This window comes from Acomys minous, assembly GCF_964271855.1.
Source record: "Acomys minous genome assembly, chromosome: 14".
Lineage (NCBI taxonomy): Eukaryota > Metazoa > Chordata > Mammalia > Rodentia > Muridae > Acomys > Acomys minous.
The window spans coordinates 86,504,772-86,523,587 of record NC_140496.1 but is presented as its reverse complement, the minus strand read 5'-3'; the positions used below and the strand labels follow the sequence as shown (position 1 = coordinate 86,523,587).

Here is an 18,816-nt window from a genome sequence, read left to right as displayed (position 1 = left end):
AACCCAACCAAACCCAAACTAGGAGGAAAACACCCCTTTCGAAGGCTGGTGTGTGCAAACTGTGACCTCAGGCAAGGCGAGGCTCCCAGGAAGGCTGGGCTTTGTGCTAGCTGCAGGCAGGGGAGCCACATCACTTTTTAGATCAAACGGAAGTGGCCAGAAAAATCTCTCCAGCCACGGGCAGCCTTTGTGATCTATCTCTAGGAGTGTGTGTGTGTGTGTGTGTGTGTGTGTGTGTGTGTGTGTGTGTGTGTTTCCTGATTCTCCTCCCCCAGTACAAATGCCTCCAGAAAGCATGTTGACAGAGTGGGTGGGGATGAGCCTTACCCTGCTAGCTGTATCCTTAGACATGGCTGTGGTCCCATCCTCCTCCCCCAGAAAAGTAGCCCACCATGTCATCATGTTTGCTTTTGTAGCTAACGCCCCATCTAATCATCATGGTGGCTGTTGGATGGAGGGCCTTGAACCGTGTATGGTGAGGAGACACCCCTGGATGAAGGGGCTGAATATGAAACCTTCCTAACAAGTAGGACCCCAGAACATAATACGGTTTCTCCTGGTTCAACTTTAGGCTTAAATGTAGGGGAGATGGAAAGGAGCCAGAGGACAGTAATGAAAATGATTAAAGGGCTGATGATGAAAGCCTCAAGGAATTGGGATTACTTAGCCTGGGGAAGAGAAATTTGAGGGGTGATTTAATGGCCGTCTTCAGTACAGTACGTGGAGGGTTATTGCAAGCATGGGAGCCAGCTGTTCCCCAGCTGTGCCCACAGTTGAAAGAGGAGAGCTAGAAATTTCAAGGGGGTGGGGATTTCAGTTAGCTGGTGATACCAAACTCAAAAGGTGGAGGACCACATTTTAATGTATGCAGTTTCTGCTAAATGAGATAACACGTACTATATGACACGGCCTTGTGGGGAAATTATGGGTTGTCACTAAACACTGAGAAAATGTCGACTCTGAGGACTGATGATTTTCTTCACTACTTGGGCCCCAGGACTTTTGGGGATCGGGTTGAGATTCGATGAGCTCTGATGAGGGAAGAGGGCAGGACGCGCATTGGCTGTTGAGCCTCGCCACACCAGGGCTGGGGTACGTGTGGAGCCTGTGTTGTGCAGGAGCAGCTCACTGCCACATGGCTCTGGTGACTCCCTTTCTGACCTGTGTCACATCTGTGCCTGTCACAGAAGCGGAGACCCTGGGGTCTGTAGGCATGGGAGGCAGGGACGGCCCTGTACCCACACAGCCCCTTTCTTCCGGGAGCTGCCGCTCCTGGGCCCCACCCAGTCCTGGCCTTGGTTGGCTTCAGTTCATTACCAACTCTCTCAATCATCAGCATTTATTATTCTTAATAAAATGACACTTTTAAAAAAATGTTTTATTACAAAGCTTCTTAAAAAATGCTCAGCACGTTAACTCAAACTGGAATGACAGACGTTCAGATGACAGTTTGGGGCAAAGGCTGTGCCTTGCTATTTAAAAATAACAGGTACATCAATGCTCGTTTTAACAACTGGCATAAATTCCCACTAATTGGCTAATAAAAACAGATACAAATACAGAACATTGAAAGTAATAATTCAAGTGCTGGGCTTTTTACACGAGTGAAAGGAAAGAAGTGAAAATCCACTGCAAATGGGTTTGCTCAAAGTATGTGTTAAGGTTTGCTGTTATAAAAAAAAAATCAGAAAATGAAGGAAGGGAGATGGGCTGCCAATCGCTACCTCTGACATCAGTGAGTTTGGCTATCTGTTTAGCTTTATCAGACACTACACAGGGCAGAGGCCACTGTATGTCACAGAGAAGCCACTTACTGGACAAGATCTCTCAAGAAAACAACAGCAACAACAAAAGGCTTCTTTTCATCTTGTTTTTATACTAAACTCTTCCAGACCTATGAATTTCATTGAAAAGCTCAGAGCTAGCAAAATATACAAGGAAAATAAAAACTTAAGAAAAAAATTTAAAAATTCAAGTTAAAAAAAAAAGAAGAAGCAAACACAAGCTTGATCCTTTTTTACTGTTAAATAAAAACGTGAAGAGATAGGAAAATGAAGACAGAAACAGGAGGAATCTTCCACAATTCTCACACCAGGATGCTAATGCCTGCTCTGGTCACTGGCTCTAGTTGCACATGACAAGGCAAACATAGCCAAGGTACTGTCCTTGTTGAAGGGTGACAGGCCTGCGCAGAAGAGACTGGAGAAGTGCAGGCAGAGACCGGAAGCAATTCTGCTCAGGGGGCAGGGCCTGCTAGCATTCTCAAGGGCTTTTTTATTTTTATTTTTTTAATTTTATTTATTTTTCAGAAGCAACCGTTTTTTCAGCTTTCTTTTGGAAGTCGGTGCTTGCAGTAGACAGGAGGAGGGAAGGGCTGGCAGTGACTGTCTCTGTGGGTCAGCATCCGCTAGCAGTGACCTCAGGGTAAAGTTGCTGTCAGTGCTCCTTGTGGTCAGCCGGACAAGCTGTGGAGACAGTCTGGGTTTTTCAACAAGCTTCCATCTCCAGAAGAGGGCCTGGGGTTGCTGCCTTGGCTTTACACGTTGGGAATGAGCTTCTTTTGCCACCTCGAGAAGGAACAAATGAAATACTATTAATACGAACTTGTCACAAGCCTTTAAAAGACAGTGCCTTCTATTACAGGTAGCAGTGTCTCACCTACACATTTAAATTATCAATTTTCTTGAGTTCACATCAGCTAAAATGGATTGCTGCATACTAGGCAAAAGACTCTCAAACCTATCCCTGGGCAGCTACATAAAACTGAATTTTTACTTGGCCCTGAATATGTATATGCAGAGATATGACATAACATGTATTTAAAGTGTTAGGTCTTAGTTAAACAAACAAACAAAACAAAACCATGTTTGAGAAAATATCAGTAGGAAGGAGGACTGAGCTAGACATGAATTGGAAAGGTGAGCAAGAGCCCCGTCAGGGGAGATCTGCCATGCTGAAGTATTACCAGTGCTTTTAGTTCACTACAAGGAGCCATTGCAGGATTCTACACAGGACTAGACCATTCCAAACAGCCAGCATGCTGCCCACACACGCAGGATAAACTGCCCCTTCTTATGGTCCAAGGGGTGGGAGCGCCTTTACTTTCACTTAAGTTCTCAAGATGAGTCCCTCCATACCAAGGAAGGCCTCTCACATTAGCTGAAAATAAATACGCTGCAAGTAATTAGCTCATGCTTTTCAAAACGGAGAGCCCTAGTCCCCAAACTCTTAATGACCTGAAACTTTACAAAGTAATTAAAGGTTAAAATGAGATGCCATGACAAAAGGAGACAGAGGAAGGCGAAGGCACGGTTTAGTTCCTTTGCCTCAGGAAGCACTGGTCTCCATGGCTTTGTGTCCCACCTGGAGCCTGTGATGGCCTCAGATGAACCCAGCTCTCTGTTTGTGGTTGGTATAGCCCCTTTACAAGTACAGTGCTCCTCTAAAGGGTTAATTCTAAATGGTGGCCCCTTCATGTTTTCAGTGAAGAGGACAGGAATCAGAATAATCAGATGACAGAAGGAAACCTGTGACCATTTGAAAAATAAAAACACAACCTGGGTGGCCGAGAGCTTTCCACAGGACTGTGGTTCAGAGTAGGAGAGGGCGCCTGCACACAAGCTGTGCTGAGAAGGGTGGGGAGTGGTTGCCTGTGCATGGAGATAGCACACTTGTGAGTGGGGGGTCAGCAAGCTTGTGTGTGGAGGATAGCACACCTGTGTGTGGAAGACAGCCAGCCTGTGGGTGGAGAACAGCAGTCCTCTGTGAGGAGGATAGCACACCTGTGTGTGTGGGGGGGGGGCAGCACACCTGTGTGTGTGGGACAGCATGCCTGTGTGTGGGGAATGGCACTCCTGTGTGTGTGGGACGGCACACCTGTGTGTGTGGGACAGCACACCTGTGTGGGGGGGAACAGCACACCTGTGGGGGGGGAACAGCACACCTGTTGGGGGGGGGACAGCACACCTGTTGGGGGGGACAGCACACCTGTTGGGGGGACAGCACACCTGTTGGGGGGGACAGCACACCTGTGTGGGGGACAGCACACCTGTATGTGGGGGACAGCACGCCTGTGTCTGGAGGACAGCATGCCTGTGTGTGGAGGACTACTGCTCTCACCACAGTTGTCCCCACAAACACCTGAACCACACTGTGAAGCAATAATATCCCAAGTAGCGACTGAGAGATAAGACACACCAAGAAAATGGGAAGAATACCTCCCCCGTCCCGCTCTCCCCACCGCACCATCTATAACTATGAAGTCTCCAAAGAAGAGTTAAAGTCCTGACTCCACAAAGCTAGCCTTTTGCTATTAGTACACTGTTCAGTTGCAAGCCTTTGTTATCAACTGAGCAACCTGCTAGCCCTTCCCACGGAAGATCAAAGAGCTAAGAGAGGCAAGGCCTTTCCGATGACAGAGGAACAGGCCTGAAGGCTGCATGGGCGTGGGCCCCGCAGGGGCCCCGGTTTACTTTGTGCTTTTGCATCAAGGTTGTTCAAAGGCTCGGTCCATGCTGTTCTTCCTGGGCAGTTTTCCTCTTGGTCTGTGACAGGAAAATATTGTTTCCTAAGAAGGTATGGCCTTGAAGGTCTAGGCTGCTGGCCCAGGCCAGACTGCTGGGGTTTAGATCTGAGTGGACACAAGGGTCTGGAAATGTCTTCTACTATGGGGGACAGCCTGGCCCTCTGCTGAGGTCTGACCACAACCCCAGGTGCAGCAGGAAACTCTCAAGTTATGCAATACAGACGACCTCTGTGGCCTTGCTATGGCTCTAATTGTATAGCCAAGTAGGGCTCCTTCTCCTGCCTGCCTGTCTTACCTACAAGTCCCTTTTTCCTCCCGTTTGGAGTTGGGCTCAGTTATAATAGTCATAAAAACAAACATGGCTGCCTAGAGCATTATTCCTCATTGTCAGGACATTGGTTACGCCGACAGAATCTCTGTCTCCCAATAGTCACTCTTTCCCACACACGCATTTTTTGGCTGTTTTTATTTCATCACTCTGCTGCCTAGTTGACTCTCCCTGACAAGTTGGCTACCTTCAGAGGTCCCCTGTACGGCAGCCTACCAACCCAGGGCGCATTCCTGGTGGAAGACTGTCCCCAAAAGTAGCCAGGGGGATTCTTGACCACCCTGTTAAAATACAGGGCATCGGGGCAGACCATCTCTTACTCCCTGGGGAGAAATCGGGTCTTGAGTGTGTTGTCTTACAGGTATAAAACGGGTCAAGTAAGATTGTTTTTGAAGAAACCAAGCTCCAGAGATGGGAGACTTGCCATAGTCTGCAGAAGGGCTGGGTTGCTTGTTGGCAAGGGACAGGGTCCACCCACTGAAGCCTTTTTTTGCAATCAAAGAAGCAATTACCAAGCCCTCAGCTTCAAAGGGAGCCAGCAACTCTCTCCTGCAGATGTTAAGGCCAGTGGCCTGCCATGGGGCCATTTGTGCAGTGCATTGTCAGCAGCACAAAATACAATGCCCTGCATACCTGGAACACTGATGCTTTTCTTAAACAGTCTCTAAGCTGACTTACCACCTCTCTACTGGAATGGAACCAAGACCTCTTTCTGGCTTATGAGGAACCCGAATAGAAAGGGCAAGCCTGAAGACTCCTCCTGGCTGGTGAACTGCAGCTGACCCTGACAAACTGGGCCTCTGGCCTTGGCACAAAATTGAGAGGGATGGAGGGGGAGGGAGGGAGGCAGGAGGAACTCCCTCCTTATGAAAACATATGTGGAATTCTACTGAAGGCCTGGAGACTTGGGCAGCCCAGCTATCTTCTGATGGGAGAAGCTGGTAACCCTGAGCACCTGGGCTCGGCAGCTATAGACGCTAAGGCAGGGCTAGGAAAGCAGGTCTAGGGACAAGATGCAAACTCTCGTGTCCTTGACAGCATGCTCAGAACTGGTAAGCAACCAAAAGGACTAAATTGGGACAACCCACAACCCCCCTCTCTGTGCTGCCTCAGCCTAAATGCCACTAGCAGGAAGTAGGGACCCGAGTGTGCTTTCAGTTGTGACATCATCTACGGGGAGATGGTGTTAGAAACTAGCTCTGTGGAGGTGAAAAGAGGTTTGAACGGCAAGAGTTGCCTTGTGGCAACGTGCCACAGCCCTCATGCCAGCAGCCTGCTCTTCTCTGCCTCTTGCAGCGGGGCGGGGACTCCTGTGTGGCACAATTTGGTGTGCAGGGGGGCTGTGCAGGATTCCAGGGCAGGAAACAAGCAGAGCAGAGCTGTCTAGCCCTGTCTTTCTGCAAAAGAGTCTAAGACAGATTATAACGTGACTGGCCCAAGGTGACCCTGTGGCCATTCTCCATGTTGACTTCAAGGTGACTGTGCCTGCCAGAAGCCCCAGCACTGGGACAAACTTTACATAGTTTCATACTGCTGGGACAGAACACAGTGTGTTCTCACTTATCTGCAGAGGATGAAATCAAGGCCCAGGGAGGTGAAGAGCTTGTCTTACGTCATACAACCCACAGCGGTGATGGTGGGGTGGGGTGGGGGGTGGGGGGGTGAGGGAAATGCCTCTGAACTCTCAACACATACTCTTTGCACCACTCTTACTAAATTATCATTCGTTTTCTTGACCCCCCCCCCCCCCCGCCTGCTTTTTCTCTGTCCATCTGTCTGTCCATCACTAGGCAACAGCCCCTTTGTCCTGACACTGCACTCTATATCTAGAATACTGTAGCTTTGCCCAACCCAAGATGCCACGCTGGTTGAAAGCAAACCAGTAGTAGAGAGGCCTGAGCTTATCAGTCAACAACACAACTCCAGTGCTCTCTGAGGGTCTGTTATAACCTGGTAAGCCTGCCCGGGGATCCTTGGCTGTGAGGCACAACCTGGGGTTTGGGAAAAAGACAAATAGAAATGTGTGGTCAGGGAGCTTGGCACTGAGTTGTGTTCCTGCAGCTGGGTTAGTCCTTGGTTTGGTTTCCACTCAGGACTCGTCTGTCCCTGACCATAGAGATGTGGGAGGAGTCAGGAAGGCGTCCATTGCCCTGGCTTTGGACTCCAATTAGACCAAGGTGGAGCCCTAGTGTGCAGCTTTCCTTTGCGTTGGTTGACCGGTTAAACTAAACTTTGGTGGTTCCGAAGTGGCTGAGGCAGGCCTGGGGCCTGTCAGCGATGACTGCAGGGTAGTTTCTGTCTTCAATCTATGCACACAGACCAGCCTGGTCTCACGTCCTGTGGGGAGGGCTGCAGCTCCAGTGACTGCTGGGTCTACAATCTGCAGGCACACATGGGGCATGCCCTAGATCAGCGGTTCTTCCTAATTGCTGGGACCCTTTAATACAGTTCCTCATGTTGTGGTGACCCACAACCATAAAATTATTTTGTTTCTACTTTATAACTCTAATTTTGCCGCTAGTATGAATTGTAATGTAAACATCTGATATGCAGGATATCTGACGTGCAGCCCCTACCAAAGGGTCTTTTGACCCCCCAAAGAGGTCATACCCCACAGGTTGAGAACCACTGCTCTAGAGAAATTAAGAATTACTTTCTAAATTAAGAAAGCATCAGAAGCCAGTTTTATTTCTGTGACTATTAGCCCCAAATCTAAATTCTCTACTTAGTCCACATTTCTCTCATCTTGACAGAAATTCACCCAGAGAGGGCAGATGTAACTTACTATGAAAACGAGGCAACAGGATCTGTGTACAGTGTTTTCCTTTTCAGATCAGCTGCCTTTCACTTTTACACTGGCTTGTAACATAGTAATATAAGGACATGGAGGGTGGGGAGGTGACAATGTGTGTTAGATAAGACCCCCCCCCCCAGGACAGACAGGCCTGAGTCAGGCTCTGCCGTCATCACCTGGCTTTACTCAGGAAGTCATTAGAGTGTCCCAAGTCCCAGTTCCTCATCTGTAAGGAGCGGCTGGCAGCCAGCTCTGGCTCCCAGTGTGTGGAGGGACAAAGGGTGTTCGTGGCACCTGGTACTCTCTAAGAGACAGTAAGCCTACTGACGTGGGACGAAACACGCATGCGTGAACTCCACTCCAGTGTTCAGCAGGCGCTATGGTAGGGCAACCAATAGAGAACCGAGGCTAAGCACCGAGGAAACGAGATGACACCATATGGGGAATGTCTGGCGTAAAATAAGGAGCAAGAGGGTTTTCCTGGGTACAGGATGCCTTCTAAAACAGTGGTAGCTAAGAAAGTCTGAGAGGCAGAGCCAAAGTGTTTCCGGCAAACAGAATATATAGAAGAGCTTAGCGAATACCAAGGCTGAACAGAAGCCAAAACCGCAAGCATTCTTGCGGGCATGTCCCACGAAAGCCTTCACTTACCAGGAAACTGGGACAGAGGGGAGGACATCCTATTGGGACTATAGATGAGAGAATCATGGGAGAATGGCAAAGTAGAGGATCCAGAGGATCCTAGAAACCTACAAGTAGAACATTATGATAGGCAGATTTGGGCCCAGGGGTCCCGCTCAAACTAAGGCACCAGCCAAGGACAATACAGGTGGTAAACTTTAAACTCCTACCCAGATCTAGCCAGTGGGCATAACATTCTCCCCAGTTGAGTGGAGAGTGGGATATGACTTTCATACATACTCTGGTGCCTCACCTTTGACCATGTCCCCTGGAGGGGGAGACCTGGTGGCACTCAGAGGAAGGACAGCAGGTTACCAAGAAGAGACTTGATACCCTATGAGCATATACAGGGGGAGGTAATCCCCCTCAGGAACAGTCACAGGGGAGGGGAATAAGGGGAAAATGGGAGGGAGGGAAGAATGGGAGGATACAAGGGATGGGATAACCATTGAGATGTAACAAGAATAAATTAATAAAAAAATTTTAAAAAAATCAGAGACGGCAATTTAAAACTTTCACAAATTACTTGGAGACATTTTCAGCGATGACAAACCATCGTCTTCCTTGCAGCATATACAATATGCTACACACTCTGTAGAATGGTGGCATAAAGTACCAAGAAATAAATTCCAGTGTACTATGTTGGAGGCAGAATTATACTTAAAGTCTTTTTTTAAAAACATACATTATGTGTGTATGTTGCCTGCCTGCATGCATGTCCTCACGTTACCCATGTGCCTGGTACACTACAGAGTCCGGAGAAGGATGCTGGATCCCCAGGAACTGGAGTTACAAGTGGCTGCGAGCTGCTATGTGGACACTAGATCCTCTGTGTGAGCACCCAGTGCTCTTAACTGGGATAAGCCATCTCCTCCACCACCTTAAACCCTTTATAAAGAGTCCATGATTGGCGAGGTGGATTTTGCATAGTGGTAGAACCTATTGCCTTCAGAGTTTCTGTTGCTATGATAACACACCATGACCAAAAGCAGCTCGGGGAGTAAAAGGTTTATTTTTATTTTACACCTCCTTTGCATAGTCCATCATCAAAGGAGGGGAAGGGAGGAGCCGATGCAGATAACAAAAGTGCTGCTTAGCAGCCTGCTACCCCTGGTTGGCTTGGCCTGCTTTCTTAAACAACCTGGGACCACCTGCCCAGGGGAGGCACCACCAAGTGTTCTGGGCCGGCCCGCACTAATCACTGATGAGGAAACCGCTCCTTAGGCTTGCCTACAAGCCAGTCTTATGGAAGCATTTTTCTCAGTTGTGATTCCTTTCTCTCAGATTACCTCTAGCCTGTGTCAAGTTGACAAAAAAACTAACCAGGGCACCTACCAAGCAGAAGGTCCTAGGTTCCAGTCCTAGTCCCCCACACAAGCCAAATTCTACATTTTGATATTTAAAGGCATTAAAACTTTAGGTTTCTGAAAACTTTGTTACTCAGAAGGTGGCACTTTCCATAACTCTAGGTACCCCAGTGAGAAAAGGATTCCATTAAAGTTTGTCTAAGGCAATTCCTTCTTATTATTGAAGTTATATTAGTGCACAGACATAACTGCAATTCCTTAGTACTGGGGCTACTTTAGATATTATGTTATCTCCAGCAAGTTTAGTGAGTTTCCTGCATCTCTTCATCCCTTGTTATATTTCAAATATTTACTTCTAGTATGTGGGTGCTCTGTCTGCATGCACGTATGTGTACAAGGCGTGTGCCTGGTATCTCAGAGGCAAGGAAGGGGCCTTGGCTACTATATTCAGGAACCGGAGCTGTGGGTCGTGGTGAGCTGTTGTGTTCCTCTTGGAAACTGATCTTGGGTCCTCTAGAAGAGCAGCCCGTGTTCCTAACCACTCGGCCATCTACCCTTTGGTTACATTTTAGTAGCAGCTAACTAGTAGGTCTGGTTGCTAGCTGAGTTCTACTTTGCTAATTAATTCTGCCTTTCTGGCCCCACAGCACAGTGGTCCTTGGTCCCATGAGATGGTCGTGTAAGCCAACTGTAGGCCCTTCTGGTACAGCTGTCCCTTGGTATCCATAAATGGTCCTTTCCAGTCATACATGAAGGAAATGGCACACCTCTGCATATTACTCATGTATATCTGTCCTGTACTTTAAATAATCTCTAGGTTGTTTCCAACACCTAAAACAATGCAAGTGCCACCAAAGGGTTGTTTCTTTGTATTGTTGAGGGGATAGTGTAAGAAGAAAACCTGCATAACATGTCTGCTACAGACACAGTTGTTACAGGTTCAGCTGCACTGGGCACTACTGAGAAGGAAGACGGATGCTCGAAGGAGTGTTGGAGAAGCCCATTGCAGGGCAGTCTTACCTGACACCACCCTCACAGAGGGAGCACAGTGCTAAATACATGTCAAAAACATGTTTCATTTTTTCTGGAACTTTCTAAAATTTTGCCCCTAGAGTCTTTAATCTACAGCTGTTTTCACCCACCACTGTGGATGCAAAGAGTTGGAGATCTGACTGTGCCTTTCGATGTGTAAAAACATCCTATCTCACTGGACGGCTGTGGCTATTTAAGCCAGAAAAGTCTTCCACTGTCTTGGGCCTCTTGACTGCTTAGTCTCCAGTTAGTGGGGCTGCTTGGGGAGGCTTAGGAGGTGTGGCCTTGTTGAAGGAAGTATGTCACTGGAGGCCGGACTTCAGAGTTTTACCATTTCTGGTTTCCTCTCTCTGCTTTACGCTTGTGGCTCAAGATGTGAGCCCTCAGCGACCTGCTTCTGCCCCATTCCTGCCTCTTGCTGCCATGTGTCCCTGCCGTGGCAGAACCACAACAGCACAAGTACTTTTTCCTCTGTGGGTCACCTTAGCCATAATGCTTTTATCAAAGCAGCAGAAAGTAGCTGAAACAATGATGGCAGGCACCCTGGCCATGGGGCCGGAGTTTAAAAACCTACACTTTACACAGCAGCTGCCTTAGCCACATTGTCATTTTGTAACTATCTCTATGTTAAAACAGCTTGTCCCGGCCTCACCCTCCCTGTCCTAGGTCTGAACTTCCTAAGGAATACTACAGTCAAGAGTGGTGCCTTACAGATTGTCTACCAGGCTTCTACTCAGCTGTGATGGCTGTGGCAGCCATTTGTAGACACTCAAGCACTCTAAGAGGAGGAAAGTCATAGAAGGGTCATCCCTTCAGAACGGGCAAGCCAGGGACTGAAGCGCTGTGGAAGAGCCCCTTCAGGACACCAAGATTCCCAGCTTCAAGCAAATAAGCCAGGAATCTCAGGCAAGACAGACACAGCAGCCTGGAGCCTCTTGCCTGGGATCTAGACTCTGCATCCTGAAGGGAGGCAAAAGGCAGCGACCACTAGGGGCGCTGCCGAGCACAGAGCAGCTGTTTGCCTGGGAGGTGGCGTTAATTCCAGCTGGGTGCAGAGGGTTAGGGTTAGGGCCGCAACAAGCCTCTCTAGCTGGCCAGGCACTCCTCTCCAGAGTTAGGAGCTCTTTCCCAAAGTCTTTAACTTCCTCATCGGGCACTTCCTGTGTGTTACAAGATGAAGAAGAGCGCAGCACAGCCTGTTTTAACTCTAGCTAAAGAAAGGAGTCTTTTTTTTTTTTCTCACTTTGAGACTCTGAGCAAGTGTTAGGATTTCTTAAGCTACCTCCAACGTCCCTTTAATTTTACCATTAAGAAAAAGGCCTGGCGTTGTTTTCTAACTAAACAACAACCCAGAGAAGGATACCTAGAGGCTCAGATGCCTAAGGAGGTTGGCTATAGGCACACTTGTGAGTACAATCGGGTGAGCGTCAAACTACATAGGAAGTAAATGTTTGGGTTTTGTTTTGTTTTGTTTTTAAAGACCACGGAGACTGTGTGAGTACTTCCCAACTGTCAGAAGACGCGGATAAAGCTGGGGCTGCAGTGCAGGCTCCCCAAGACCATTGGGGTTCTGCCTTCTCTCCATCCAACCTTACAACTCAGTTCTTGCCCTGCAGCTGGGAGGCCCTGTAGGAGGAACCACAGCACCCAGGGCCTTGAGCCTTTCCAACGCCATCATCAGACAGGAGCCAGAAACATTTTTCCCCCACAATGTAAATCCAAGCACTGCTCAATTAACTCCTGTAGGCTGTATAGCCCTTGCAATTACCTCTCCCACACAGCTCCTGACCGCGGGGCAGTGGAGCCTGAAGGTTCTACTTAGTGATAAACACACTTCTTCATTTAGTTAGCCAGGTTCTGAGATAAAGAATAGGCCAAAGCCAAAATGGGGGTGGGCTGGGTGGGGGTGGGGGTGGGGTGGGGGTGGATGTGAGGGGGTTGTGTACACATCTGTATCAGCAGGTGTAGTTCGGTGCCTTTAGCCAGAGGAAGTTTTCTACCTTCTAAAAGTATCTTGTTTATACTTTTAAATTAGTTTGTGGGTACTATATAATCAGAGGCATTACATTGAAACCGTATTTCTATATATTTTGGTGTTTGGGTTTGTTTTACTACAGTGAATATTAATAAACTTGTTTACAGGGTTGCTTTTTAATTCATGAGCTCAAGTGATCAATTTTCCTGATGTTTGGAAACTTCTGATTCTTTGCCTACTGTCTTGGGCATCTTGCCTAAGTGGGGAAGAAAGAAAAGTCAAACCTTCGGTAAAAATCTCTTAACTACTGGCAAACTGTTGAGGTGCTATAGGCTCTAAATGAAACCCATGCAAAAGCCCAAAGAACTCCCAGCAACATAATCAATGTGCCGTGGAATCTAGGTACTCCCTCACTATCCACAGCCCAAGGGACAGCCACCCAGAAAACCGCCACTATCCTACTCAGATTTACATGTTTATTTTACATACTCTTTATGTATAACATGCTATATGTGACTCATAGCACATAGGGAGATTCCTCTGGGAAAGGAAAGGATCTCATTTGGCAAGTAGCCCCCTCCCCAGGGTGGTTCTGACCCTGTGGGAGCCACCCTTACTGGCGGTTTGTTGAGTGGATAAGCCACTAGTGTCTATGACATAGAAGGCACAGAAGAGTGGGCCAGTCTTACTTCCCAAGGCCCGGGTTCTCAGCTTTCCAACAAAGGACGGGTTAGTGCAAGTACAGCACAGGGTGCATTTGGACTGTTCACAAGAGCCCTCAGGAGTGGCTTTCCCTGCTCCTGTTTCCAGTTGGACAAAAAGATGTTCTGGCACCAAGAGATGGTCCACAATAGTTTCAGAGTGAATTTGCATGTGGACTTTTCACACATGTTTCATTCTGGTTGATTGACCTTGTCCTCCCCAACTTTTATATGGGGCTTGAAGAGTCCACTTAGGGTACAGCGCCCCTCCCCCAACAGAGAAGCATAAAATCGAATTCATGCAGTTTTAGGAGTTTAAAGAGCTTTTTAGCATTTGAGCTGTGTATTCAGAGAGCAGCCGAAGGGAAGGGAGGACAAAAATGAACCCAAACCCATGAATCTACAAACAACTGATTCTTGACAAAGATGCCATAAATAGAGGTTGAGGACAGGACAACTTTAAGAAGCGGGGGAGGGGAAGCTGAAAACCCACATCTTGAAGGTTGAAGCTACACACCAACGTCTGGTTCTCTGTGGGCTGAAAGTCCTAATGTGAGACCTGAAACTTTGAAACCACTAAAGGAAAACGTAAAACATGAAGATATTGGCATAAGCATCAACTTCAGGAACAGGATTTCAATAGACAGAGAGAAAGTAGTTATTATATATGGCATTTCGTTGAATTAAAAGCTTCTGCAAAAAAGGTAACCTACACGACAGGAGAAAAATTTGCCAACTACAAACCTGGCAGAGGTTAATATCCACAGAATATTATAAAGAAACAAAACCCTCTGGGGGCTGGAGAGGTGGCACTGTAGGTTAAGAGCGCACACTGCTTTTACAGAGGAGCTGAGTTCAGTTCCCAGCACCCACATCAGGTGGCTCACAACCTGCTGTAACTCTTGCTCAGGGGGATTCAGCACCCTCTTCTGGACTTTATAGACACTGCACTCATGCATAAAACCCTGATTAAAAAAAAAACCCAAAACAAACAAACAAACAAAAAATGACTTCAAAGCAAACACCCAGTCCCCAAATACAACAACAACAAAAACAAAAGCAAGCAATACAACTGATACATGGCTAAATTACCCGAACAGATAGTTTTGAGAAAACATTCAACATTTTTTTTTTCTTTTCCCTTTTTGGTTTTTTTTTCAAGACAGGATTTCTCTGTGTAGTCCTGTCTGTCCTGGAACTCATAGAGATCTGCCTGCCTCTGCCTCCCCAAGTGCTGGGATTAAAGGCATGCGCCGCCGCCACCTACTCAGCATGTTCAACATCTTTAGCTATCAGGGAAATAGTACTTAGAAATATACTGAGAATATATCTCACTCCACTCAGGATAGGCACTGGTAAACAGGCACACACACTAGTCACGGCACATCCAAGTGGGCATATTTTTGGCGGGAATGTAAGTCAGTATAACCATACAGAAATCCATATATGTTGGATTACCAAAGGACTAAAAGTAGACCCACAGAATAACCTAGCTTCTGGATATACACCCAAAGTCGGCATATGACAGAGATGCCTCCATACCCATGACTCCAGAGGGACTGTTCACAATGGCCGCATTACAGAACCAGCCCAGGGCCTTGGCAACACATGCATTACATAAAGACACTTTGGTAGATAGCCATACACAGTTGAGTACTATTTAGCTCTGAAGAATAATGAAACTGAGTCATTTGTAGGACCATGGAATAAACCAGGGTGATTATGTCAGGCAAAAAGAACAATGTGTCTTCTCTCAAATGTGGAAGCCAGAAGCTTCCAATAGTGGGGAAGGAAAGCTACATGGGGAAGAAGGGGACCAGGAGAGGGGAGGAGAGTATGGGGGAGGGAGGGTGGGGGGGGCAGAGAGGAAACAGATCAGAACAAAGCTAACATATGCACACAGATATGGCACAACAGTGGTTAGGGTAAGGGGCATCAACCAAAATGAAATTATTAAAATTCCCCATGGAAATCTCTTACTTTGTTAGCTGATTTAACAATAAAAATAAAACATTTTAAGAAGAAAATGCTAATTGCTGGTGCGTGGTGGCAGAGGCAAGTGGATCTATGTGAGTTCAAGGCCAGCCTGGTCTACGAAGTGAGTCCAGGACAGCCAGGGCTATAAGAGAAACCCTGTCTTGAGAAAATAAAAACAAACAAACAAACAAACAAACAAAAACCAACCAACCAAACAAGAATCTTCCATATCAAATCCATTATTTTGTATACTAACCCAAAATTTTGACTAAAAAATTTTTATTCTTCTAAAAGAAAGAAAGAAAAAAGACCTTGAAAATTCAGAAGAACTACTAGGGGGAAAAAAACCCACAAAGGATAGGAGACCAGGAGAGGGGTTGAGATGAGAGGTGGAAATGACTGGAAGGGACAGTGGATATGACGAGGCAAGGCGTGTGTGTACTGGAGTGTCGCTGTAAAATCTATTAATTGAACTGTATTGAGTTTAAGATGCACTGTTTCCCTGGGTGCGCTAGAGGAGAGGAGCTAGGCCTCCTGGAGGCGGAGCCTCTGCCACCTCCCCTGCTCAGGCCTCTCAGAACTGAAAAATAGCTGCAGGGGTGGGGGGATTTCACTTCTGTCTAGAGCAGGGGTTCTCCACCTTCCTAATGCTGCAACCCCTTCATACAGCTCTCCATGTTATGGTGACCCCCCGATCATAAAATTCTTTCCATCGCTACTTCATGACTGTAATTTTGCTATGAGTATGAATCATAATGTAAGCGTTCTTTGAGACAGGGGTTTGCCAAACGGGTCGAGACCCACAGGTTGAGAACCACTGCTCTACACAGAGCCTTGGTCCTAATCAAGTACTCCATCTCACCTGGGCTTGCTTCTGAGGGGAAGGCAGCTTGGCGGGCAAGCCAGGACCTTCCTACCCGACGGGAGAAACCAAGCCCACACAACCAGCAGTGAATACCGCAGGGCATCAGAAAGCCGTTCCGGGAAGGGAAGAGGCTTCAGAGGTGTTCTTCACAGGAAGTGAGGAACCACGGTGGGCACACGTCACGGTCAAAGTCACACAGGAGCGTAACTGCTACACAGAAACCCTCTGGGTGGTGGTGAGTTAGGGAAAGGGGGTTACATGGGGTCCCTGTGGCGACACTGTGAGGCAGGGCAGACCAGACAGTACATGAAGGCGCTGAGGCTTGGATTCTCCCTTCTCTCTTACCCCATGCAGGCCCAAGTCCAGAGACATGCTGGCGTGCATGTGGTCCAGGTCTAGTCTCCAGTGCCAGATAAAGGAGGCATGGTTCCTGCAATCCCAGCACTCAGCTGGTAGAGGCAGGAGGATCAAAGTTCAGAGTCAACCTTGGCTACATAAGTGAGTTGGAGGTCTGCCTGTGCTACATGAGCCTCTGACTTAAAAAGACAAAACAACAACAACAACAACAACAACAACCGAGCAGAAAGAATACAAGGTGTGTGTGCACACTCACACTATTTTCTAGGTAGTCGTCTACCAAGCCAGGTGTACCTTGGGGCTGAGCTTGTAAGTGAATCACCCTGGGAACTGAAGAACAAAGCTAGCTGGCTGGCTCAGAAGACCTTAATGAACACCCACTCAATTACGTGTGGCCGCCCACTGTGACTGTGCTGTGCTTGGCTACGATGGATGGTCACAACCCTGTGAAGAAACGATCCTATTAACGGGGAAGAAGCCACCGAGCCTCAGGTTAGATCAGGATGAACAGACGGGGCTTTGACAACCTGGGATTTCAGGATGAAGAAAAAGCAAGAAAGTTCCTCAGGAGAGGAAGTGACAGGGTTGTGGGAAGGAGAGAGGGGCCCTTCTCAGTCCCTACCAGCCAAAGACAAGGCATGCATTACATGCGTCCTTCCACTTCTTATAAGAGTAAGACGCTGACATAGAGGGCCCAGGTAGTTGATTGGATTTTAAGTCTACTTGGTGCTAGAGCCGCCATTGGGAGATTTCTGTAGGGAAAATCACTTGAAGCTTCAGGACCCAAAGTAAATGCTTAAGCTTGGATGAGGCTCCCTGGCAAAGTCAAGAGCATCCACACTGTGAGCCATTCGAAGGAATGCTGCCAAGATGGGTGTGTTTGTAAGCGGAGTGTGCAGGCCTTTTGAGCACCGGGACGGGTGGATATCATAGGCGGTGCCCTCCATCTACCAGAGGAACTCCTAATTTTGTTTGGACAGAACACGGTCTCACGTGGTCCAGTTTGGAAGTGAGGAGAACCAGTAGGCAAAAGACTTGAGGCACGGGCACAGGGATGGGGCACGGGTTGCAGATCCCCACTAGGTGATGTAACTGTACCCTTCAGGCAATAAAAGCTGGATGGTTCTGGGCAGTGACGTCATTCATGTTTCAAAAAAAAAATCCCTCTGAGAGCAATATGGAGGAACTGTGGCCATAACAATTCTCCCAAAGGCTACAATAAAAGCAACATAATAAGGGACTAAGGGCCGGGCAGTCACGAAAGGCAAGCGGTAAAGAAGGCCCAAAGGGAGCCCAACAGGGCTGGGTGACTAACGGCACAGGGCTGTGGAGAAAGAACAGTACAGAAACAAAGGCAACTGTTGTGGAGAAGGGCTACACCCTCCATTGCAAACTTAAGACCCAGATTCCGTTTATGAAGCCAGCTTTCCTGAGTCACGTGGACAGAAACGAAAAGACAAGTGAACTGGGTTTTACTTACAGATCGTAGGGTGAGGTATAACAATGGGCACCAATAAAGAAAAACACCCCGTAGAAGAAGTAAATCAGTCACTTCAATGCCTATGTGATATTAATATATATATATATATATATATCACATGAATCTTTCTCATTACAAACAAACTGTCCACATATCATTTCGATCGAGTCTTTACCACGTAACAACAGGGCTGAATGGGATACCAAGATGGCCCCAGACTCATGCCGGATGGTGGAGGAGGGTGGCAAGCTGTTTCCTGTTTTGTTTTTGTTTCTTAAAGCAGATTTTCCACAGGTCAGTAAGAAATAGCTGAGAAAAAAAGACTAGATTGAATTGGATGACTTTTTTTTTTCTTCCCCCGCATTCAGGGACAATGCTGAATGGAACTCGTGAGAGCAGGAAGATCCACAAGCAAGTGCCTCTTGTTAGCGCTAAGTCAGCAGTGGGGGGGCCCGAGAGTTGTCTTACCATGTTTCAGATGTAGGCAGCTGTCATTCTGGGACCTGTACCTGCAGAAAATGGTGTCTTTAACAAACTTTTATGGAGAGGTAGGTTTCTGTACATTCCAAACACGCAGTAGCTACAACATCATGTGGACCTGCTCGCTTTGCTTTTAACGGAGCTCGGAGCAGCCATATCTGTTTGTGCAGTGCCTGTGCTGGCCCTTCCAGTGGAGACAAAAGGGAACTAACGTGGGGCCTCACTGACTCCTGCAACCAGTGCAAGGCAAGGCCCGACATTGTGTTGTTTAGTATTAAACGCTGAAAACACATGAACAATGCTCAAGGGGATAC

The 18,816-nt window shown here is 47.5% G+C and overlaps 1 protein-coding gene across 6 annotated transcripts in view; it reads right to left on the bottom strand.

Annotated features, from left to right (window-relative positions):
* Nucleotides 1-1,360: 1,360 nt before the first annotated feature.
* LEF1 (lymphoid enhancer binding factor 1) overlaps nucleotides 1,361-18,816 on the bottom strand; it is a 115,289-nt gene continuing 97,833 nt past the window's right edge. For 4 of the 6 annotated variants that reach the window (XM_084756226.1, XM_084756228.1, XM_084756230.1 and 1 more), the window contains one exon: nucleotides 1,361-2,567. In XM_084756226.1, the coding sequence (XP_084612352.1) occupies nucleotides 2,488-2,567 (80 nt within the window). In that variant the 3' untranslated portion in view covers nucleotides 1,361-2,487. Of the gene's footprint in view, nucleotides 2,568-18,490; nucleotides 18,532-18,816 lie in introns of all 6 variants that reach the window. The other 2 variants (XM_084756227.1, XM_084756229.1) reach the window with 1 other exon arrangement.